We start from the raw sequence: 26,256 nt of genomic DNA, 5'->3' as shown, positions 1-26,256 counted from the left end.
TGGAAATGAACTCTGGTTCAGAAATCTGAACTCTGTTTTTGTAGAATTACAACCAGAATTATTACCTTTTAAATAAATATAAAAATGAATAACAACCTTCTAAATATAAATATAGTCTACCTTTAGTCTACCTTCTTAAATCAATACTATCCTAAGATCAGCTAAATATTTTAGTTTGTATTGCATTCAAAACTTTTTTTAAAAAAGTTTAACCAACTGGAATTATTCAAAACAATAACTGTCCTTTTCTTATTTTAATTCTCACATTAAAAATATAGATTCACAATAACTGGACATTAAGAAATGTTAGAATTATGACACATTAAAAATGAAAGCCCATTGTTTTGACTATTTGACCAAAATGTATCTATCTTTAAGTATTATTTTGAGTAGCCCATTGAAAAAATGTGTATGTACACATCTGATATATAAATGCATATTCAGATGTGAATATGTTCAAGAGTAAAATGGCATCTTTAAGAATTCTAATATGAATGACAGCTGTACTACTAGTAAGCAAGCATAGGGTACCAGAGATTCATTTAATTGATTGAAAAAGTTTAATAAAAGCTATTCAATAATTAATTGAGAATCTAGTGGGCATAAGTGAACTTCCTGAATAACCTTGTCTTATTTAGTGAGATCAAAGAAAGCACGGGTGGAAATCTGTAACCATGATTTTCAAGAATATTTCGTCATGAACTACAAATAGGCAATTCCCTTAGAACAGAGCAGGAATTATGTACATACAGAAGATTCAGTGCAGCTGCATTCTCTCAATGCATAAATTATTATCTTGAGAGTGGGACCATTAACTACTTTAAAATATGTCAGGGCTCATAAGGTAGCCACTGATGCCACCTAATTTTGTTAGTTTTAGATTCAAAAGAGATGTTAGACAACATGAGATCCAACACCCTCATTTTAAAAGTTTGGAAATTAAGTCAAAGAGAGGAGGCCACTTTCCCACAGGAATATTGTAGTTGAAATGCAAATAAAACTCAAATATCCCAGCCCCTAATCCAAAGCTCATTCCATCAATTCACATGTCTTTAAAGTGACCAGTTATCCCAGGAATCTGACAAATTAGGTACTACACAGTTCTATTAAATACAAACAAAAACACAGTCTATTCTGAAAGGTTTTTTTCTCCACAACAAGCCAGAGAAGACTCCCAGACAAATTCAAGAATTTAGCTTCCTAAACCATCCTCTGTGCTTGAAGGAGAGGTAACAGGAGAAAGGGAAAAATGTTTTACCTCTTGAATTAAACAGAAAGGTAAAATTCAAAAGATTATCCTCTAGAAGTGAAAGACAGAAAAAGAGAATTTGTATCACATGGAGAGTTACTAGCTCCTTCTCAACAGAGTGTGATCTTTAACATTGTAAATTATAAAATCTTCATAATAATCCTGATATACTGGGTCAGAAAATATACATTGACTTCAACTTGTAATTTTCTTCCCTAAAATAACGGTTACTTCATTACTCTCCATGCCAGTTTATGTGTGCACACACACACACACATACGCACACACAACAAGGTACTTACTGAGCTGTAGAGATAGCCTTCACCATTCATGGCCACATAGAGGCTGGCCTTCACCCCTTGGATGGCCACCACACGCAGGCCCACAGGGATTAGATTGAAGAGGGCTAGAGGGGAAAAAAGGAAGAGAGAGGAAAGGATCAGTGAACTTTTGAATAAATCATCTTGCTTCTTAAAATGATTCTTTTTGAAGATTAAAACCTATGAATTGAAATTAGGAGAGAGAGAGGAGTTCTAAGAGTGAGGAGAACTGCTTCTTGTCTCTGCACCATGACTAATTACTATGTGACTTCAGGTAAATCACATAAACTCATCTGCAATAAAGGGATTAGATTAGAAGGACTCCAAGGGCCTCACATGGATCTCAGAGTTCAGGATCTCTGCTCTGTGAAATGAACATATACTCAAACAGTATAAGATGATTTTTTCTAACAAACAAATAATTTGAACCAAAAAATTCTCAACAGAAGAAAACATATTTGGAATCATAAGTAATAATAAAATATGATCTTCATAACATATGCCACAGCTTCTTTTCCTTGTGGTCCTGAACACTGTCTTAAACACACAAGATGAACACAAAAACACTGGCTCATCCTTCACTATGCTAGTGGCAGGAGAACATTTCTCTTCATATTTCATGTAACATATTTCATTTTTACATGTAAATATAGATAGATAAATAGAGGTATCAATGGTTGCTAGATAGCTTAAGCTCTAACAGACAGATTTTATATCTTGGGCAATATATATACATATATATATGCATAATTATGCACAAACCATTAAAAATCAACTTCGTAAATTTAATTCAATATCCTAAGATAAAATGAAAACATGCTTGTAGTCTTTAAATATTTGGGTTGTCCATTACTGAAAATATTCAACAGTCTACTTGTCTACTTGGAGAAAGTACTCAAACACCAGAAAGAAGATAAATAAGAAGATAATCCATTTTTCTGTCAAAAATGTATTTCTATGAATTATATATTCCTATATAGCACGATTTTAGTTAACATTAATATTACAAAATGAGCATAAGCATAAAACAGTGTCCCCATCCCGAAAGAATTTATATTACATAAAGGAGGAAAGCAATCATATAACTAGGCTGTATAGATGGCAACGTGAATATGAACTAAACATTTATGACTGCATGCATAAGAGAATAGCCTTGCAGTTCACTTTAACATCCTGACTTAGTTAGAAGTTCTTATCTATCTTTTCTACTGATAAAATTCCCATCGTTTTGGTCATCTTCTCAGTTTTGAATATAAGATATATATATATAAATTAACCCAGGGATTACCATTAATCAGGAATGCTATTTTTCTGGGCTTCTCTCAATGTGGGATAGTAAGCTAAACACACCCACACAGTATTTGGCTTTTAGTCACATGTTCAACTGGTAGTTGTAAAGGATCAAGCCTAAGACCACAAGTTTAGTACAGCAGGATTCAATTCCTAGATATTTGACACCAGACCCGTCTCTTTGCCTCTTTGAACCTTTTCCCTCAACTGTCATGAAAGTTGAGACTAGATCTTAGCAGACACTTAAGAATTAATAGCTGCCTTAAGTTGAATCTGTACTAGTTTTTGTTCCTCCAATATTCTTACCACTGTCAGAGAGAGCTAAGACATATGGAATAATCTGATACAGTGTATAATGTATATCTATAATTAAATGTAATATATGCATTCTATATATAGTCTCTATGTTACAGAAGTTCAAGGAAATGGAAGAACTGTGTTCTGAAGTGTTCAAGAAATGTCTCACACAGAAGATGCGACCCAAGTTGACACTTAAAGAAGGGACAGAAGTTGAGTAGGCGAAGATCATAAACATTATAGTAGGGCAGGAAGTAAGTGGCTCTTCAGGGTAGTGCATGTATATAGGAATGGACTGCCAGATTGAAGGATTTGATTCATGTTGGGGAGGAATGGGAAAGAACACCATGTAGACAAAGTAGGGATAAATAACTGAGAGTTTGTCACTCCAGTCTTACAGATCTAGACTTTACCAAATGGGCAACAAGAAGTGTGGCATATGTAGAGATTAAAGCAGCAACACGGATTACAAAAAAGTGGGAGAGATTTGTAGACAAAGTAGTTTCCAAACTCACCACTGAGAAGCTACATGCCTTTGAGCCACTCATTTAACCTCTCTGCTTTAGTTTTCCTGTCTGTAGAATGGGCATAATAATCCTGACTGCACAGAGTTGACAGAAGAATCAAATGCATTATCATGTTCTTGAAAGTGTTTCATAAGCAGAGATGTGTTCTCTCTATATGAGTTATCTGTCATTAATATATGATTCTTCTGCTTGTCAAATAAGGTTACCAAAGGGTCTGATGTAAACCGACACATCACCTGACTAATATCTACTGATTCAGAAGATTGCTTAATACTTTTAAAATAATACTTTACCTTTGTGCAACACAATTTTCAGTGTTGATAAATTCATCATTGTATTTGACCCTCAACCACAAACACTATGAAGAATTTAGGACAGAATGATTATTCTAATTTTTAGAAGGGTAAACAGATTCAGAGAGGTAACCCAGGTGGAAGTGCAACTGACCAAAGGTTTTCTGGCTCGCTAATGTGGTTATCTGCCCCAAATATCCTATTTCCTCCTCCTTCCCTTTTAAGTTTAATTTCCCCTAGTAGTCATTCTCACCTTCTCAAAAAGTAATAGACGATTTAGCTACATCTCTGTGCATATCCTGCGGCTAACTGTGGCTATGGACTCAGTACTGACCAATGAAATGTAGGCAGAAAGGTCTCTGTACTCTTGAAGACCCTTTCCTTAAAGACAACTGGCCTTTGCCCTCTTCCCTACCCTTTGCCTTACTGCTGTTTGGAGGGGGATGAGTTGAGGTGGCTGGATGATCTCAGGGCATGAAAACAAGGGCTTCCGCCTGAGCGAGTGATGGCAGGTGAGCTGGAAAGAGTGGGGTCTTCCCTGAGGATCTTGTGGAGCAATGGCACCAGTCTAGCTTCCAATTACGTAGGTCTGGGTTTTATGTGAGAAAAATAAGTCCTTGTTGTTTTAGTCTGTGCAGCGCTGAGCCAACCCTGATCCTAACTGACAGAAATTGCTGACGAAAGCAGAGTTAACACGTAAGGTACAAACATGTTAGGTACTTACATATTGTAAATAAATGTAACCATTGGAAAATATCAAGTTCGATGATGATTCTTATGAAAAAGAGTAATGAAATCCAAAATTGTACATAACGTCTTTCTAAATAAAGATTTTCCAGGACAAATGCTAAGAACATTGGTTCATTTACCTAAAACAGGGGTAAAAAAAGCAACTATAAAGCTTTTCTTATCTGAGAAAAGTGAGAAAACTATGAAAGCTAGGCAGGGACCAAAACAAGAACCCTGTGTGAAAGTTTTATAGAAACCATAAGGTGATGATGGCTTTTAGATGGTATGCTTTGGGAGATTTAGCAAGTCCATTAAAAACAAAATCAGTAAACAATTTGGAATGAGAGTTTTTAGCGGTAAAAGCTAAAAGCTATTCTCTTTGGGAGGGTCTGCATCTGCCTCCTAAAATCTTGAAAAATGGCAAATGACTTACCTTTATCTATTATTTATCTTCCACATAGCACACTGGCTCTAGTCCTTTGTTACGCATTGACAATTCCTCCTGAATCTCCAGTCTTCCTCTCCATCCTCAAAGCCACTGGCCTAACTCATAGGAACTGGGCCACACCATTCTTCCATGCATCTACTCATGCCACTTCCCTGCTAATAGTTCCCTGCTTGATACCTCTAGTGAATACTCATTGTCTACAAGATAGATCCAAAGCCTTTACTCTGACCCTCAATGCCCTTTAGCACCTAGCTGTAAACCACACTTCCAGTTTATCACCTATCACTCATTCCATTCACCATAAGCAGCTTCATAAAGCTTTTTGCTATGTTCTAAGTTTCCCCCTTGATCTTAACTAGACTGGATTTATTATTCTTTTGGAAAGCCTATCTTCCCTATTTAACTGAACCACAAATCTTATCCAGATCCTTCAGAGACAGTTGTTTCTTTTTCCATAATTATTTATTTCATGGGCATATCTCTGTTATGGTATTCGGAACATGGTATTATAATTATTTGTTTACGCATCTGTCACCATCCTTAAGGACTCTTGAGGGTAAGTCTCTGCAATGTCTACCCCAGTTCTATGTACATATCTTATATTCAATAAATGTTATTGATTATAAGGGTCATGAAAAGACACATTATTTCTAGGAACATTGTCTCTAGGAAAAAGTTGCTTTTTAAGATAAAAAGAAAATTAAAAACTTAAACATCTCAGCCCAATATTCAAGGTTATGTACATATAATCACAGCATACATTTCTGCTCCATTGCACTACTCACTCTAATATATTTATTTACTGCCTCTAGTAATTTGATCTTCTTCTTCCTACCTTTTAACTTCATGTTTTTGCTTACTTCACTGCCTCTGCTTGCAATGTCACTCTCCCCGTATCGTCATGCCGAAACCCCTCCCATGCTTGAATGAAATACCAAGTGCCTTCTCTCACTTCTCAGCTCCCCTAGTCCTAGATTTACACTGTATTTATCACAATTTTTAATTTTCCTTAAAAAATATTTTTTCTTTCACAATCACAACTAGTTTATAAGCTCTCCAAGATAAGGATCACACCTAAACCACACTTGTATAACTTGGAGAAAAGGGAAAAGCTGGGGAGGAAGAAAGAAAGAGAGAAACAGAGACAGAAACAGAGAGAGATTAAGAGAGAGAATAAGCAGGATAGTAGTACATATTCTGCTTATATTCAGGATTCAGGATCCCAGTAAACATTTGGTGAATAAAGACTACAATTATAAGCCAAATAAGAATCCAAGCATCTAATCCGACATTCAAGCATCTTCTCAAACTTGTTCTTTCCAAAACGAGTATTTCATTCTAAATCTTACGTAAATCTGACTCATATTTAAAAATGAAATAACGGAATTGGTGCTGTTGAGGTCCGTAACAAACTCATTCACTGAACCACATGGAAAAAGTTAAGAAAAAAGGTAATAAAGGGAAATGGTAGTTTATTCAACAAATGGTGTTAGGAAAACTGGATATCCACATCCAAAAGAATGAAATTGGACCCTTATTTTATATCATACTCAAAAATCAACTCAAAATGGATTGTAGATCTAAACATAAACCTGAAACTGTGAAACTGTAAAACTCGTAGGAAAAAAACATAGAGGAAAACCTTCTTGACATTGATCTTTGGAGTGATTTCTTGGATATGACACCAGAAGCATAGGCAACACAAGCAAAAATAAACAAGTGGGACTACATCAAACTTAAAGCTTCTGCACAACAAAGGAAACAATCAACAGAATGAAAAGGCAACCTAAAGAATGGGAGGAAATATCTGCAAACCACACATCTGATAAGGAGTTAATATCCTAAATATACAACTCAGTAGCAAAACCCACAGATAACCCAATTTAAAAGGGCCAAAAGATTTGAACAGACATTTCTCCAAAGATGATATACAAATCATGAGTAAGTACATGAAAAATGCTCAACATCACTAATCAGCAGGGAAATGCAAATCAAAACTACAATGAGATATCGCCTGATACCTGTTAGAAAGACCACTATTAAAAAAAAGATAACAAATGTTAATGAGGATGCAGATAAATTGAAAACTTTGTGCACTATTGGTAGGAATGTAAAATGGTGCAGCTATTATGGAAAACAATATGGAGGTTCCTCAAAAAATTAGATATAGAACCACCCATGACCTAGCAAACCCACTACTGACATATATCCCAAAGAACTGAAATCAGGATCTCGAGACTATATCTGTCCTCTTATGTTCATTGCAGCATTATTCACAATAGCCCAAATACGGCAACAACTTAAATGTCCATGGATGGATGGGTGGATAAAGAAAATATGGTATATACTTATAATGGAATGTTAGCATTTAAAAAGAAAAAAATCCTGTCATATGTAACAACATGGCTGAACCTGCAGGATACTTTGCTAAGTGAAAAAAGCCTGTCCCAGAAAAACAAGTACTGCATTATCCCCATTATATGAGTAAATAAAATAATCAAACTCATGAAAGCAGACCGTAGAATGGTGGTTGTCAGGAGCTAGAGGGAGGAAGAAATGGATAATTGTTGTTAAATGGGTATAAAGTTTCAGTTATTCAAGAAGAATAAATTCTAGAGATCTGTTGTAAAACATAGTACCTACAGTTACTAATATTATATTGTCCACTTAAAAAATTTGTTAGGAGAGTAGATCCCATGTTAAGTGTTCTTACTAAAAAAAAAAAAAAAAAAAAAAGCAAAGGGGATTTCATGGGTGTATGCATATGTCCAAACTCATCAAATTGCATACATTAAACATTCAGGTATTTTTGATATGTCAGTTATACTTCAGTAAGGTTGCTTTTTTTTTTTTACGTAATGAAGGAAATGGTAGATGAATTGCATGATACACCCAGTTCTCCACTTCTCCCTGTATCTGTGCTTTGCCATATAAACTTGCAATTCTCTGAAAGGATATTCTGCCCTATCCCTTGATACTGGGCTGAGCCATGTGACTTGTTTTGGCCAAGAGGATGTCAGCCAATGCAAGCAGAGTCTTGAAAAAGAGCTCAGGTTGGCTTGTTTATGCTTTTCCCCTCTGCCACGGCATTGAGAAGAACATGCACAGACTAACCCGCAGGTCCCAGGTAAAGGATGTAAGACACCTAGATAACAACAGAGTGGCCTCAGTAATCCATCCGACACCATTCTAGATTAATTAATTGATAGCTGACCCCTAGATATGTAAGCCAGACAAGATCAGTAGAGTTGCTTAGCCAACCACCCCAGACACATGAGACATAAATACTTGCTGACACATGCAAATGGGGCTATGTGATTGTTGGGTACATAGCATTATTGTAGTAATATATAAAATGAATAGCAAATTATTCACTGGGGGACCTGGGTGGTGGATTTGAAATTTCCTGAAATCTTACAACAAAAAATTCTCAAATTTGATAACAATCCTCAATAGGTACCTGAAATGATTATGAGCTGTGAAGCTAAGTAAACTTTTATAAATTAAAAAATAATAATAATAAAAGGCCAATGTTGATTACTCATGCTACAGGAAGGACTGAATTATTTTTCTACAAATAATGTATTATAAAATATGAAAAGATGTTCAAAGATTATACAAACAAAATAATGGGAAAGAAATATATAGACTTGTACACATCAAGTAATTAATTAAAATATTTTATTACTTCCCTGGATTTTATAATCCTTGTGATAGGTTTCAGCTCTTTAAAATTTAATCTTTTATGATTTATTTTCTCACTCTACTCATTTTTGTACCTAAGTTTCATTTCACTGTTATATATATTTTTTATTTTTTCAAAGGGGATGCCCCAAATTGTATAAGTTTTAGGACCTACAAAACTTAAGTCAGTCTCAGGTTGAAATTTAAATGGAAGAAGAGAATGAAAGAAAAAACTAATAAGAAAGGAAAAACTGAAGAGATTATACTCCTTCAATGCCTACTTTATTTTTCAGGCATCATGTTAGGCATTTTGACATGTAAAATGTCATTTTAAAAATAAACTAGGGAATTCCCTGGTGGTGCAGCAGTTGGGAGTCCGCCTGCCAATGCGGGGGACATTGGTTCGATCCCTGGTCCGGGAGGATCCCACATGCCGCGGAACAACTAAGCCCGTGCACCACAACTACTGAGCCTGCGCTCTAGAGCCTGTGAGCTACAACTACTGAGCCCACATGCCACAGCTACTGAAGCCCATGAGCCTAGAGCCTGTGCTCCACAACAAGAGAGGCCAACGCAATGAGAAGCCTGCGCACCGCAATGAAGAGTAGCCGAGTAGCCCCCACTCACTGCAACTAGAGAAAGCCTGTGCACAGTAATGAAGACCCAACACAGCCAAAAATAAATAAATAAATAAAATTTTAAAAAGAAAGAAATAAACTAAATTGACTATTTGGCTTTATTTCAGGATATAAAAAGCCCTAATTTGAGGGCAGTGCGGGTACAAAGTAAAAAAAGAAGGGAATGAAAAGTGCCATCCAAAACTTTGGAGTAAGTTTCCACGGCCTTAGCAGAACCCTCAGACAACTCCTTGTAAATATCTCTATTCAAAAGTCATTTATTCTTTCCTTAAATATTTACTGAGCACTTAGTATAGGTCACATGGCATGCTTAGGCTAGGAAAATAGTGACATATTCAACAGATATGGTCCCTGAGGAATACACCTTCATCTGTAAATCTCCCTGAGGCTCCCACTATTCTGTGGGCAAGCTGATGGCACAGGAAACTTTTATTATCCTCATTGCCTAGCAACGAGGTCTTAGAAGCATCTTGGTCTTAGAAGCTACTATTCAATAATTGCCAAATAAATAAATGATTCAGCAGTGGTTTCTCTTTAAGCTCGCTTATTCATAGCTTTTCTAGATCATATTTCCATACTTAAGCATGTAAGAAAAAATCAAAGATAATATTTACCACATATGGAATGTATTTAAATATGGAATCTAAAGGGAAAGCCAGAAAACCTGCATGACACAAAGTTTGAGAGGGCAGGAGCATAGGATGCATAGGGCTGGTGTGTGTGTGCATGTGTAGGGTGATGCATCTTTTTGAGAAAACGAAGAGGAAGGGAAGATTTGGGGGAATCTATTACAACCAAGATACTGGACATCTCAAAAAATTATATTGGACTAGAAAAAAGTACTTTGTAAGAAATGCTGTTGTTTTTTTTTTTTTTGGAACAACTCTGTGGGCTAGGTCCTTTTCTTTTTTAATTTTTAATTTTTGGAACAACTCTGTGAGCTAGGTCCTTTTCTTTACTTTTCATTTTTTTGTTGATGTATAGTATTATGTAAGTTATAGGTATACAACATAGTGATTCACAATTTTTAAAGTTTATACTCCATTTATAGTTACTACAAAATACTGGCTACGTTCCTTGCATTGTGCAATACTTCCTTGTAGCTGATTTATTTTATACTTAGTAGTTTGTACCTCTTAATCCCCTACCCCTATTTTGCCCCTCCCCGCTTCTGTCTCCCCACTAGTAATCACTAGTTTGTTCTCTATATCTGTGAGTCTGTTTCGTTTTTTGTTGTTGTTATATTCACTAGTTTATTTTTTACATTCCACATATAAGTGATATCATACAGTATTCGTCTGTCTGCTAAGTGAAATAAAAGTGCTGTGTTCTTATTCAACTTAATTTTGATCTGCCTATTATCCATACAAGTTATCCCAGTGACAAAAAGGTAACAATCCAAAACACATCAGAAAGCACTTAATGTTACAACCAAAGAAGATGCAAAGAAGAAAGAGAAGAGGAAGAGAAATAGGGAGGGAGGGAGAGAAAAGTTCATTACAAATTCTTCTTTACAACAGGTAAATCCAGTATCCTCTCAAGTAACTTCTAAAGATAGACTCTTATTGCTTGTAAAAATGTACAGATATAAAAGAGTACTGGGTTGAATTTGCAGAATGTGCAGAGAAAAAGACGCGTTTTATGACCCATTAAAAACCCAAATAAATTTATAGTGGAAGATACTGAGATAAAACAGAGATATTTGGGTTTATAATCTGTGCATTCTCAATATCAGACTGTCTTGAAAATTCATACCATTTCCCACACTTCAAAATATTCTCAATAAAGATGTTTTGTTAGAGTGTAAGTAATATCATATCCTACAAAATCTTAACCTAAAATTAAGTTGGTACCAGGTTATTTTCACCTATAATCCTATAGTCTCTTACAATAACACGTGTAATTATAATATTTACAATTATTTTTGTAGGTCACTCAACTGGTTTTCCATTAGTTATGAAATTAATATTTATTTCTGGCATTTATTTATCATTTAATAAGGTCAATTCTCCTCCCCTCCCCATTTTCAATAGGAAAATGCTATTATTGAATAGTCAGCAAACTAGGAGATAGTCTGAGCTCTTAAATCCTCCAACACAAAAGCAGTTACTTAAATTATGGTACAAGGGAGTATTCACTCAGACAAATTAATTATTCACTCATCCTAATTCCACAGCATTCCATACACAGCACTTATCACATTGCTTTTTCATATTTATGTCTTTGCCTGAGTTTCCCTGCAAAGTAGGAATTCTTCAAAAGTATGAAATTATGTTTCTTTTTCATCCAGAGTGCATCGCACAGTAGAAGCTAAAATACTTGTGATCATCAAATTTAACCTCGAAAACAGCATTTCTTACAGAAATTAAGGGAAAGATGTAATTGTCCCTACTTCTTTAGCTTTAAGTCAAGGAAACAAGACCACGGCGAGGACTAAACTTCAGTCCAAAAGGCACAGCTCTAGTTGACGAGCCCTAGTTCTAACATGACAGCTTTATGACCTTGATGATTTGAAGTAACGTAACCTCCCTGAGCCTTCATGTCTGCTCTGAATGTTTCACTGACTTACTATGCAAATCAATTAAGATAATAATTTTCTTAAAAACTTGCTATTAAACTATAAAAGTAAAATACAAGGTATTATTGGTATTGGTAATGGCGTTGTTATTAAACCTCCAAATCTAGAGCTTTCGTAATAGGGGCAAGGGTCATGGACGCCTGGGTCATCACTATCTCATAATTTAACTTAAACTTCTTAAAATGTCATGGGAGAAAAAAAATGTATTTCATTTTATATATGTAAGATCCAGTAAGCTAAAATAACCATATATTTAAAATAAAATGTAAAAATTGACATACTTTAGCCTATGTTGATTCAGTGCTTTCAGTCAGCGTGCCTTATTTTGTAAACAATTGGTCCAGTAGTTCAACTGTCTGACTTATTTTGCCCACTGAACTTACTGACTTATGGAACTGATTAGTAGTTTGGGGCTTAGAAACTTAAATTTTTTCTTCCAAGCATTGGCTGATAGCAAACATTGCGGATTTTCAACTTAGTGAAAATGAACAACATGATGATCCCTTTCTTTGACAGGAGCTAGTAGAAATATTTGCCTTAGCTTTGGTAGAAATGCCACCACTGGCTTTTAATCCTGATATTATCGTATTACCTTTCCTGTGTTACTTCAAAGATGTTCAAAAACTTGCATAATTAACAAGTCAATTCAATGTGATTCTTTTTTTCATTAAGGTGGAAAATGAAGCATATCACTATTGATAATGAAAGCAAATGCCTGTCATCACTCATCTGCTGCAAACTATTTGTCTTATACAGAAGACTCATCTCACATTCCATTTGAAGAATTCAGTGAACAGAACAGGTGTCACTCCATAAGATCAATGGGTAAAAACATCCTCCAAGAAATCTCGGCACGTTTTGAAGATTTTAGATTTGTATCTTCTACAAATCTTCCATCAAACACTATGTTGCCAAAACTGACACTATGGCCTATTAGGTTTATTCATGAATTCATCACCTGTATTCCAGGCACTGCAGTGGTGTAAAAGGCATGGTACCTGCCATCATGATCATGAAAGTCTAAAATAGAAAAAAATAACTGCACACGTGTACTCTGCCTCCATCTTTACATATGGGGGCACTGAATTCAGCTCAAAAATGTGGTTTTGCCGGAGTCATGAAGTCAGCCAAGGAAGGTACACTTAGGTGCTGAGGGCTGTAAGGCTATATAATACTGTTGCCCTTAAGAAATATAAGAGAACTTCTAGTAACCACAACCTAAATAGTTGTAAAGAAAGTAAGAAAAAAATGAAACTATAATAAATAAATTTGGAAGCCTTAAAAGAATTTTTGCAGCCAAGCAGAAATGCCCCACCCAGAAAATATAAAACCTTTAGTTTTTAATCAAAATTACACACGGACAACACAAGTTAACTTGCTTGAGATGGTTTAGGTATGTTCAACCAAAGCTTTACATTTCATTATCACTAATTACCAAAACAAGAAAGCACTTTTGACAATTTATGCATGTAATATTGATGAGCAATTATATATTTAAAGTGTGAAAAGGCACAAAGGAAACATTCATGATTCCATTCAATTTACGTTGTCATTGACACTCAAATGTTATATTTACTGATCCCAATGAATATATATATATGTGGTATATGTATATTCATTCCAAAACTATTAAGTGGCTCTATAGAAATAAATGTGTTAAGATATTTTTAGAAATAGAGGAAAAAATTTGAAAAATAAGATGATGATTCTGTCGTTACTCTTCTCTATCTTAAAATCTCTTTTAGCCCATCACTACTATAATCCCACCACATTTCACCTATTACTCTATTGCAATGTTCAGTAACTTTCATTGGTCCCCCACATCCTAAAAGGTAAACTTTAAACTCCCCTATGTGTCAGTTAAGGCACTCTAAAATATGGTCCCTTTGACACGTCCATGTAATCTCTTTGCTTCATCCAAATTAGCTCAGTTTTCCCCAACATGGCAGGAACTTTCTCCACTAGGTGATTTTGTGCCTCCTTATCTGAAATGCAGTTCTCCTAATCTTAGCTTACATATTTTGTTCCTCTTCTTCAAGATTCAGTTTAAAATCCACCTTCTCTGAGCACTACGGCTTTTGGGGATTGCTCCCATCTCCGGAATCTGGTGATTTTCTAATCATTTGGCAGTACCAGTGCTACCTTGCATTATTAAATTTTGTTTTACATACACGTTCAACCTCGTCTACTATCCTGGGAGCAGCTAGAAAGCAGAAATTATACTGCAGTCATCTTTGTAACCCAGTAACTAGAACCCAGTTGGCCCTCAGTATGTTGGAGTTAATGAAGATGAGGCAGGTGCACGGCAGGCATCCATGAAACTCCAGTCATTTTTTTTGTAGCTGCCTGAAGCTATGTCTTATGAAGTCATTTGAGGCTCGGCCGCAAGAAATGTTGTGAGAATTTATTGACATCTGTTGTAGACCCAGGAGGGGCCATTTATTTGTCATCTCCATCTCGAGGGCCTCCTTTTACAATAAAATATCATGGAATATTCCATACCAGGACAGCAATGATTTGCACTGTATTTAAAACAAATATCTTATTGTATAACTCTGTCTCAAACATTTTTGCTGCATATTACAACCTTTGGAGGAATTTGCTTTTCTTTTATTAAAAGTCTGATGCCCTGTCCATACCCACGCCAATTGAATAGAAGTCTTCAGAATTAAACCTAGGCACCAGTATTTTTTAACCACTTCAGATGATTCTAACATGCAGCATTGTTAAAAAGCAATTTCATATTCAATAGGTCTGAAGTGGTTCTAACAAGCTCCCAGGTGATGTCATTGCGTAGCAAATCTTACCAGTCCATAGACCAAAGGTAGGTGTGGCCAGTATTGGCATCTCCTACAGCCTATCAGAAAGGCAGAATCTCAAGTCCCATCCAAGATCCACTTAATCAAAATTTGCGGTTCAACAAGATCCCTAGATGATCACTATGCACTTGAGGTTTGAGAAGTACTGCTCTAGAGAGTGGTTCTCAAAGTGTGGTCTTGTGAACATGTTAGAAACACAAACACTCTGGCCCTTCCTCCAGACCTACTGAATCACACAGATCAGTAGTTTAACAAGTCCTCCAGGTGATTCTAATGCAGACTAAATTATAAGAAGCAATTTTCTAGAAGAAATCACTGTTCTTACACTTGAGTGCACTTTGGAATCATCTGTGTGATTTTAAATGAATACTGATGCCTGGGTTCCATCCTCAGAGATTCTGACTTTATTGATCTGGGCCTCAAGTTTTATAAAAGCTATCGAGGTGATTCTAATGTGCAAAAATTTTGGAGTCATTGTTCTAGAGGACTTGGATATAGGTGGGAGGTGGACTGTCTTCCCTTGCATCTTAATAGGACTTTCCCTTCTCAGATTATCAGAAGAATCCAAGGACTGAGGACAGATATGTAACTGGATTCATTCCACTGCCCTCACCCCTGAGGGAAATTCCAAGTACAGTGGGGTTTAATCCTATTTAAATTAGACTTTGATCAAATTCCCCCAAAGATGGGAAGGCTGGGTCCAGGACCTAGATGAGCAATGAAACTGTAGATGAGGTTCCAAAAAGGCTGTTACACAGTTCCTCAAAGCTCTGCTCAAGTCCTACATTTTCTCTGAAATTACTCTGGATCATACTTCAGGTAGCATAGATTTCTCCTCTCTAGACTTTCCAAAGCACTTCCTTTCAAGAGGGTAAATTTGATATTACATACTTGAAGTCTTTACGTATAATTCCCATTTTGCAGATGACAAGCTATGGTTTCAAAGTGCTAAGCAAATTGCCCAAGTTTATGCAGCTGTTAAATGGAGAAATGCACATTAATATCCATAACTGTCTGTCTCTGAAATCCTATGGACTGTGCACAACACCACACTGCTTTTCCACATATCAGGACTGATCCCTGGAACATACAAAAGCAACAATAAAAATGATGTCTCTGCCAATATCTAAGTAAGAGGAAGCAAAGAGAGGCTTTCTTTAGGACATTTAAAAAAATTCAATTATAATACTATGGAGTGGGCCTAGTAATGTTATACAGACATATTTTGACATGGGTGTGTGCTCCACATTCTGTCTCAGTGTCAGGGAAAGCAGATGTACTAAGTGCAACTTCACTAGATCCTGGCAGGATGCCTACTCAGTACCACTCTATCTATCTAGGCTACTGAATAATACATGGAAATATATATACACACACAAACACACACAGCCTACACACCTCAAACTTCCCCAGTCAGATATAGTTAAAAGGCAACCAGATTATTTAAGATCTTTGAAATTATTGTATAATGGTTTACTATTTCAAAAAAATTTTAATTTATAGTTGAAATATGTTGAACATATTGAAGAAAAATCCTCTCAAGTTCAATGTTTAGCCAGCAAACCACCATAATATTTTATAAGTAAGTCATATCCCCTTCGTAATACTTTTTTAAAGTGTTGTGAGAAGAATGCAGTGGTATGATTTTTAATGCACTAGGAAATATTAATGAGGAAAGATAAATTAGGTATTCAGCATAAAATGGTAAAGGCATTAACTCTGGAACTAAACTCACTGAGCTCAAATCCTGGGTCTACCTTTTAATATCAGCGTGACCATGGATTAATTATTCAAACTTCCTATGCCTCAGTTTACTGATCTTCAAAGTAGGAATGATTACAGTATCCCCTTTATAGGATGGTTATAATACTTAAACAAGTAAAATTTATAAAATTTTCATACTTGTACTAGACACTTTAGCAAGTACTCAGTAAACATTACCTATTATTATCTAATGTGGCCCAAACTCATACATTAAGAAATAATGCTTGGGGTTTCCCTGGTGGCTCAGTGGTTAAGAATCCATCTGCCAACGCAGGGGACACGGGTTCGAGCCCTGGTCCGGGAAGATCCCACATGCCGTGCAGAAACTAAGCCCGTGTGCCACAACTACTGAGCCTGTGCTCTAGAGCTGGTGAGCCACAACTACTGAGCCAGTGTGCCACAACTACTGGAGTCCACATGCCTAGAGACCGTGCTCGGCCATAAGAGAAGCCACCGCAATGAGAAGCCTGTGCACAGCAATGAAGACCCAATGCAGCCATAAATAAATAAATAAATAAATAAAAAGAAATAATGCTTGGCACATAGGTGACCGTTTTATTTTTCAAATTCCTCATTGTAAATACATAGTTATTTCGTACTTCAGGATAGGTAGTATGCTCTGGAAAATATTGGTCCACATGAAAATAAAGTTATAATTTATCCCTTGTTTAGTTGGAGGCCATAGACTGAATGCCTAATTGAACCAACCATATATAACAAATCCCAATTCCATTCATTAAAATCTATTAAGTTTTAGACTGTAGGTAAATCAGTATAATCTCTCAAGCAATAACTTATATAGAGAAAGGAACACAGGTTATGGATATAGTAGAACTGAATTTTTCTTACTCTGTCTTGAGCAAATCAACTCACTTTCCAGAGCCTCAGAATCAGGTAATTTCAGGGAGATTTTAATAATCTCTAATTCATCACAACTCTAATACCCTTTTCCACTACCTCAAGACCCCCTGGCTGTCCTTTTTTCTTACCCTTAAAGCACCTGAGTGTATATTTTCTTTTTCCTGCAACATAAGCTTAAATTTAGCTGCTGGTCCTAGCTGAATAATAAAAGCAATGGCTCCCTCTCTTCTGCGTAAACATACCATTTACATACTTTCAGAAAATGATGCCTCTGAAATTATCACCATAAATATATATTTGCATAACACTTTGAAGATCTATTTAAAACTGTCTTCTTTTACTATTATTGCTATGGAGTTCACTTTTCCAGGCTAAGCATACTCAATTTTCCTCCTATTTTCATAATGGAAAATGACTTCCTTATCCATCCTTTAAAGTCTCTTAAACTGTCATTCTCAAAAAAGAAAAAAAAAAGCAAATGTGATTTAATTTGTAATAATCCTTCAAGCTAGGTGTTGTTTGACAAAATCATATTCATTTTTGATGAGGCTGTTCTGAGAACTGACTTTTATTCATTTATTCAACAAATATTGAAAACCTAGTATGTGCCTGGCACTATCCCAAGTGTTGGGGATACAACAGTAGAAAATGAAGACAAAGCTCCCTGCCCTGTGGAGCTTATACTCTAATTAAGCTTTTAAATTTAAATGGTAGTCTGATTATACTATTGTTACTATGAATTAAGCTGTCCATATCCATTATTAAGTCACTATCCATTATTAAGGCCCTGTTACACGCCAACATAGAGATAAGCAGACATGGTCAATGGCCTCAAGAAACTTATAAGTTAAAGAGAGTAGATACATCAATACAGATTAAAGTGCAAAAATAACCTTGAGATATATTGTGTATGCAGAGGAAAAAGCAGGATTTCCAGTTAAAAACATCAGGAAAAGTTCTCAAAGACAAAAGGCAATTGATCTTATTTTTAGAGGATGACATTATTACTGGAAAAAAAAAACATAAGCAAGTATGAATGAGCTAAATGTGTGGTATATGTAGGGAACATTTTACTGGAGGTGGGAGATGATAAAATAAATAAGGGGACCTCCCTGGTGGCACAGTGGTTGAGACTCTGCGCTCCCAACGCAGGGGGCCTGGGTTCGTTCCCTGGTCAGGGAACTAGATCCCACATGCATGCTGCAACTAAGGAGCCCACGAACTGCAACTAAGGAGCCCGCCTGCCACAACTAAGACCCAGTGCAACCAAATAAACAAATAAATATGCTTTTTAAATAAAATAAATAAATAAGTATATTACATAATGGTAAGTGGAGTGAAAAATAAGTCAAATTGCCAAGGGAGAGTGAAATGTTGAAGACAGCAATTGAAATACACATATATGAATCAGAAAAGTCCTCCATGAGAAAAGGTTTCACTTTTGAGTGAGGGAATGAAGAAGATGAGGGAGTGGGCTATTTAGATATTTGGAGGAAGAACATTTTGGAAGATGGGGATAGGAAGGAGCATGATTGGTGTGTTAAAGGAACGGCTAGGAGACTAGTCAAAAGAAAGAGGAGAGAGAACAGCCAGGAGATAATGGGCAGGATTATGTAAAGCCTTATTGGTCACGGGATGAATTTGGCTTTTACCCTTAGTGGTGTGTAGTGAAAGAGACTGAGCAGATAAGTCAGTTTATCTGACCTATTTTAACTGGGTCACTCTGGCTGCTGCGTGGATACTAGACTGAAGGGGGAAAGTCGCCAGCACAAGATTAGTTAGGAAACTATAGTAATAGTCCGAAGATGAGAATAGCCTGGACTAGGTAGTGACAGTTGGGGTATTGAGAAGTGGTCAAATTCTGTATATATTTTGAAGGTAGAGTAAATGTACTACTGTTTTCAAATTCAATGCAAAAATTATTGCACTATCTGTTCTCACAATTTTGCCTATTTTTTGTAATGTGTTTAAAAGGGAAGTTTCAAAGGTAAAAACAAAAATTATTGCCAATTTATAGGCTTTCTAAGTTTCAGATCTGTCAGCAATATTGGAGATGATCTTTTCCAAAATCTCATTTTACAGAATAGAAATCCAAGGAACAGAGAGCTTACATGACTGAAACAAGATCATACAGCTAATTAGGGACAGGACCTAGACTAGAAACCAGGTTATCTGACTCACAGCCCGAGCTACTTTGCCTTATAATTGGTGACATTTAAGTGGTGTATATTCTTCCTTTGAAGTTTTTTGTTTGTTTTTGCTTTGTTTCGTTTTTATTTCATAAACATTGAGGGAGAACCACAGGTATCCCAAGCTCAAGAGTCTTTAGGACACAGGCAGCTAGGAGGAAAATGTGGGAGAAGGTAGGTGCATCCACGGCTTAAATACACTGATTTTTTTTGAAGTGTGCCGGCTAAATGAAACATATCTGCATGCGCCCCAGTACGGGATCTTGGAAAATATCCATTGCTGTCCTAGGCAGAAGGGCAAATAAGGACATTATTCCTCATCTACAAAAATGCAGATAAGGAGATGCAGTACAATGTGACTTCTGCAACTGTAAATATACACACGAGGTTCAAACACAGTAGAGTGAAATGAGTAATTAATGTGGAGTTTTGTGTGAGGGAGGGTGGCAGTTGAGGGGGATGGCTGGAGAAGGCTTCACACTGACAAAGGAGATAAGAGCTTTGAAGGGTTCTGAAGGGTAACAGTGATCTATCAGGTGGTAAGATTGGTGAAGTCATTCCAAGCAAAAGGAATTAGCATGCGTAAAAGCTCCAAGACATAAAACTATATGGTACAGACTTACTTATATCATTATATACGTTTTTCTATCATTCCCCAAACCTGTGTTTGATCACATAACCTGTCTAGAATTGAGCTCTGACTCTCTCCAGGAAATACATCAAAATGGAACAGATTCCACACATGTTTGAGATACTAGAAAGTCTGGATTTCAGTATGCTTTTCAGTCTACCTACAGACCTATGCTTTCCCTATTACATCAGGAATCAGGTTCCCATAGAACTAGGTATGACAGTCCCAAGACAGAGATTGCTTCATTAGCAAATGTGAACACTCCAAATCTTGGGTGCAGAGGAACGTGCCCCTTCATACCTCCTGCAGTGCAGCAGAATCATCCGGAGGGCTTGTCAAAACACACACTGCTGAGCCCCAGCCCTGAGGTTCTATCTGATTCAGCACGTCTAGGGCAAGCCTCAAGAATGTGTTCTTCTAACGAGTTTTCAGATGATGCTGATGCTGGTGGTCCAGGGACTGCACACTTTAGGAACCACTAACTTAGAGTACTGCTCCAGACCCTCTAGCTTAAGCACTTTTAAATTCTTTCACATAACAACAGCTACCACCAGTAAGAATTCTACTTCTGTTAAAATGCTCACTGTCTATAAGCTCCTTGCAAACAAGGACTCTTACCCCGACTGATGAGAATAACAACAACAACAACCAACAACATTTAACCAGGTTTTCGGCATTATTTTAAGCATTTTTCATGAATCACCCATTTAATCTACACAACAACCTTGTGATCTAAGTACTATTATTATCCCTACTTAACAAATGAGGGAGGTAAGATGTGAAGAGATTAAATAACTAACTCCAAGGCAAAGAACCTCAAGTCAGATAGCCTGCATTCAATTCTGGCTCTATCACTTATATGTATGTATGACTCTCCAGATCTTCATATACACCTTGAGAATATCACATAGGGATTTGCAACTGAAGATTGCCTGTCAGTAACATACCTTTCAGAACAAATGATATTTGTGGAAACGGAATCTGTCGATCAGTTTTTCTGAGCATACATTTACTTCTATATGAGAATTAAAGGAAAGGCTATAAAAAGCTTAGAGATTCTCTGTTCCTCTCATTTTGTAAAACCAGAGATTGTATAAATCTGACAAAATTTATGTGACTTGCCCAAGACCAAAGCACTGGTCACCTCACAGAGCCAGGAATAGACTAAAGATAATCTCAGTCCTTAGTTCTAGGAATACACTTGGTAAAGTGGCTCCCATCAGATTCTTAACCACTATGTATATGTATACTTCCTATCAATATGCCCATAAATAGTCATAGCACAACTAGGAAAAAGGATAATTTCAAATGGCTCATGTTTTACTTTACTAAACAGAGGCGCACATGAGGGCAGAAGTCTTAGGGTCGAAAGGAAATATACGACATAAAAAGGTACAAAGCCAAGGTTAAAAAAAGTCTGAGGAGTTATTTCCTTATGAACATATGTGAATCGGCAAACTATTCAAGGAAATAATTGGTTCTTGTTCAAGCTTTCCATAAATATTATTTGAAGGAACAGTCTTTAAAATTGAAACACAATCAACAAAAACAAATTTCTAACAAGTGTCCATTACTTTTCTTCTAGCTATGAAAGTCAAAAGGCAATATTTTTTCTTTATTTTAAAAAAATCAAGTGAGGTAACTGCATTCATAAGCTAAGGCTGAATATTAATTTTGTTTTGAAAAGGCATGCCACTGTAAGGGTAACAACATTCCATGTACCAAAGTATTGCTCAAGATTATATAAATAAGCTTGCTTAAAGAAAATCAGCAGGATAACGCACGCATTTCTTTTTCTTTTCATCCAACTTGTAGGTATGACTTCACGCATACAAATTGTGATATATTCTTAAAGTATAGAAGACACTAGAAGAAAATAATATCCCTATAATTGGATATGGCGTAGCCCTCGCTCACCCATGACTACTATAATGTGTACATCTGAGTAGGTGAAAGAGATGAACTCCATGTTATCTCTTTCACCTAACAAAGGCCCCTTGTTAGGGAGACAGAGCATCTTTATAATTCTTTGCAGCATCCCTTATGTCCTTAATGATTTTCTCCAGCTAACCATTTGGATCATGTTTTTGTTCATCGTTTAGCAATACAGAGCTTCTGTTGGCTTTGGCTGTGCCTATATACTTGAGATTGGTGGTATCAAAACATCATATGTCTGGTATTGTATAGAAAACATAGCTGGATGACTCAATTTTTAAATTTCCAATTGGATTTCTGAAACTCAGATATAGGCCTTGTTGAAATATATATTTTTAATGCTGAACTCATGGAGAATTTAATACATTCATAAAATCTGAAGAAACTGTATTTGTACTTAAAACTGGTAGTTAGGAACACAAAATATTAGAGGTCTAGAGTCAAAAGTCAAGAAATAAAATTCTAGATTAATTAAATATGAAGTATAAAAATGAAACAATTCCTTACTAAAACATGGGAGGTTTTTTTTTATAATCTTGGAATGAGTACACTTCTAAATAGGAAAGAAAAGCTGAGGGCATAAAAGCTTATTTAAAATAAAATAAGGCATTGCAAAAAAATTCAGAGGCAAACAACAAAATGAGTAAAGATATTTGAAACTCACATAACAGTGAGCTGATTTTTAAAATATAAACAGATTTCTTGCAAATGATAAAACAGACACTTAATAGAAACAAATATAAACAGACATTTTATAGGAAAAGAAGTGCAGGTGGCTCATAAACTATATGAACAAGTGCTCAACCTAACTCATAATAAGAAAACTTAAAGTTTATGTTTTTAGGTAGCAAAGAACCAAAAGTCTGATAACACATTGTGTTGACTAGAAGATAAGGAAACGACTAGTCACTCTAAGTGTAAATTTGTATGGTGGAGAGGAAATAGCTATCTTTCAAAAATATAAAAGCATAAAACCTTGACCCAACAATTCCTCTTCTAAGTATCCATCCTCTAAATATAGTTGCACACACGCAGAATGACTTCTGTACAAGGATATTGTTTATAGAATAGTGTGTATCAGCAAAATATTAGAAAGAACTGAAATGTCCTTCAAGAGGAAACTAGGTTAAATAAAATATCCCATTTAAATATGTCCTAACATGGAAAAGTCTTGTAAATACAACATTTTAAGTTAAGAAAAAGTACTGAACAAGATTAGAAAGATAGATAGAGAGAGAGAGAGAGAGAGAGAGAGAGGGAGAGACATATACAGATATATAATATTGTGTATGTTAATGCACAGACTGCATCCGGAAGAATACGAAGAAATGTGGCCAGGTGGCAGAGAGGGGAGGGACAGAAAATTGCTTTTGACTATGTTAACATCTTCTAGTCAAAGAAACACATCCACACATCTGTGGTTGAACAAAGTTGGGTTCACTGACTCTCAGCGAGGAAGAAAAATATACACCATGGCAGAACTGGGGTGTCTTAGTAAGGTGTAAGAAAGGACTTCCAGGATTTAGTCTCATGTTAAGTGATTTTTAAGGGGGCTCAAAGAAAGCAGATTTATTCTAAGTTGAATGCTCTTTGGATGCAGGTGTAATTCTATACTTGGCTATCTTAATAATTCTTATCTAGAAGGCAAGAAGAACAGAGCAACATCCTGTTCCTGGTGATGAAGCAGGGTACAGCAATATTTGATCATTTTGTAGTTTGGACAACTTTCTTGTTTTTGTCTGCATTCAGATATGATTATAGAGTGGTCTTGTTTTTGTCCTGATCCATCATGGTCACGGTGGCCTTGCCTGATTTGGTGTCCTGTGAAACTGTTCACATTTGGCCTGCTGGTAGTGCCGAGACAGCTCTTGGCTGTCCAGAACTGTTTTGCTCTTTTTCAACTGTATATCCTTTTTTGTGCCTTTACAATTCTGTACCATATACTTATCTATTCAAAATAATTTTTAAATGAATCTCAAGACTGAAGGAGACCTTAAAAGTCACTGAGTTCTGAAACTATCTCAACCACCACCATGTTCTTCCCCTCCCACACTGAAGGGGTTTTTTCATAAACGCTCGACAAGTACCAGTGCAGCACCTGCTTGAATATCTTCAGTTTCACCATTGTATTCATTTGTCAGGCAGCTCATGCCACAGTGAAATGGCTGTTAATATTTTTGTCCAGATAAAAAGGCAACAATGCATTTGCATATCTTAATTGTTTTCACCCCAGCATGTTTGACCTCTTCAAATGTATCTTCTCCTATGGAAACTGGTGGAGCAGAATAATTACCTTTCTAATTTTATGTAAAATGTTCCTATTAATACTCTCCAAACTGCTGTTGTCTTTTTTGTGTCAGTGTTCCAACACTGTTTTGCATCTTTGGTATCATTACACTTGCAGAGATTTGTATCTGTTGCTGCTGACAAACCCATTTGGTTTTGTACTCAATTACATGTAATTAGTCTTTTCTTCATGAACAAAAGAACAGGTGTCCTATCAATTCAATCCAAGATACTATGGTAAGGTTGGCTGGACCTAATGATGTCTACTGAACCAAACAGCACACTTCTGACAGATGCTCATAGTAACAAGATTTTTTTTCCAAACAATCAAATGCTTTTACTCCTGCCCACACAAAGTAGAGAAAGAAAAGGCATTTTAACAACTTAGAGGTTTATAATTTTCTATTAAAAAACATGAGTAGAATTTAAATCCTTCTCTGATATTTTTATCTCAATCCACACTCAGAAAATGTAAAAATAAAAATTATTTGTTTTCATGGGATATTTTTAATTAAAATACGTGTGGGGGGATCAGAAGAAAGTACATTAGTCAAAAAACTGGCAAAACCTGAATAAAGTCTATAGCTCAATTTATAGTATTGTACCAAGGTTAATTTCCTGGCTTTGATAATTGTGCTGTTGTTACATAAAAGTGGTACCCATTAGGGGAAGCTGGGTGAAGAGTACACAGAAATTTCCTGTATTATTTTGTAATTTTTCTGAAGTTTAATATTATTTCAACAGGAAATGTTAAAAATATTTAGGTGGATAGAATATTTAGCCAATGATCTAGAGAAACTTTTACACATGCACAAGGACACATTCATTCATTCGTTTTGATTTTTGTTGAGTGCTTACTATGTACTAATGATCATTCTAGGTTCTAAAGACACAAATGTATAATGGATGGCTAGTGGGAAGCTGCTGCATAGCACAGGGAGATCAACTGCAGGCTCTGTGATGACCTAGAGGGGTGGGATAGGGAGGGTGGGAGGGAGACACAAGAGGGAGGAGATATGGGGATATATGTATACATATAGCTGATTCACTTTGTTGTACAGCAGAAACTAACACAACATTGTAAAGCATTTATACTCCAACAAAGATGTGAAAAAAAATAATAAAGATACATCAAAGATAAAAACAAAATCTCTTCACTCATGAAACATTCTCCTGCTAGGAAGATCAAAAATAAACAAATAAACTGCAACAATATGCATATCAGGTCATCATAGGAGCTATGACTAGAAAAAAAATACTAGGGTATCAGAATAGGTCAAGGTGAAATGTTTAGTTTTATTAAGGATGGTCAGCGAAGGCCTCTTCAACACGTACAAGAAATATTTTAGCAGCACTATTTGTAATTGCCTTAAAACAGAAATGATAATTATCCACCCAAAAGAGAATGGATAAATATATTTGGGTATGTTCATGCAATGGGATACTTTACAAAAATGAAAATGAATAATATAAAGCAAATATATCACCATATATGCATCTCACAACCAAAATACTGGGGAAGAAAAATACATAAAAGTTATATATAGTAATGTTCCTCTTATAAAAAGTTTAAAAACATGCAAAATGATGTTATGACGGATGTAAGTATATGCATATATATGTATATACGAAAAAATGTATTTATAAAACTGCACAGAAATAAAAAATGTCAAATTCAAGATAGTTGTTATGTCTGGTACTGAAGGGAAAAGCAGGAT

At 35.9% G+C, this 26,256-nt stretch overlaps 1 protein-coding gene across 2 annotated transcripts in view; it reads right to left on the bottom strand.

The window, feature by feature from the left end:
• FGF12 (fibroblast growth factor 12) overlaps positions 1–26,256 on the bottom strand; it is a gene marked incomplete at both ends in the record, with an annotated part of 353,542 nt that overhangs the window by 167,754 nt on the left and 159,532 nt on the right. For both annotated transcript variants that reach the window (XM_082840461.1, XM_082840460.1), the window contains one exon: positions 1,552–1,655. In XM_082840461.1, coding sequence (XP_082696587.1) covers positions 1,552–1,655 — 104 coding nt within the window. The remainder of the gene's footprint in view (positions 1–1,551; positions 1,656–26,256) is intronic.

This window comes from Leucopleurus acutus (genome assembly GCF_964270905.1).
Source record: "Leucopleurus acutus genome assembly, chromosome: 5".
NCBI lineage: Eukaryota > Metazoa > Chordata > Mammalia > Artiodactyla > Delphinidae > Leucopleurus > Leucopleurus acutus.
This window is presented reverse-complemented; position numbering and strand designations above follow the sequence as displayed.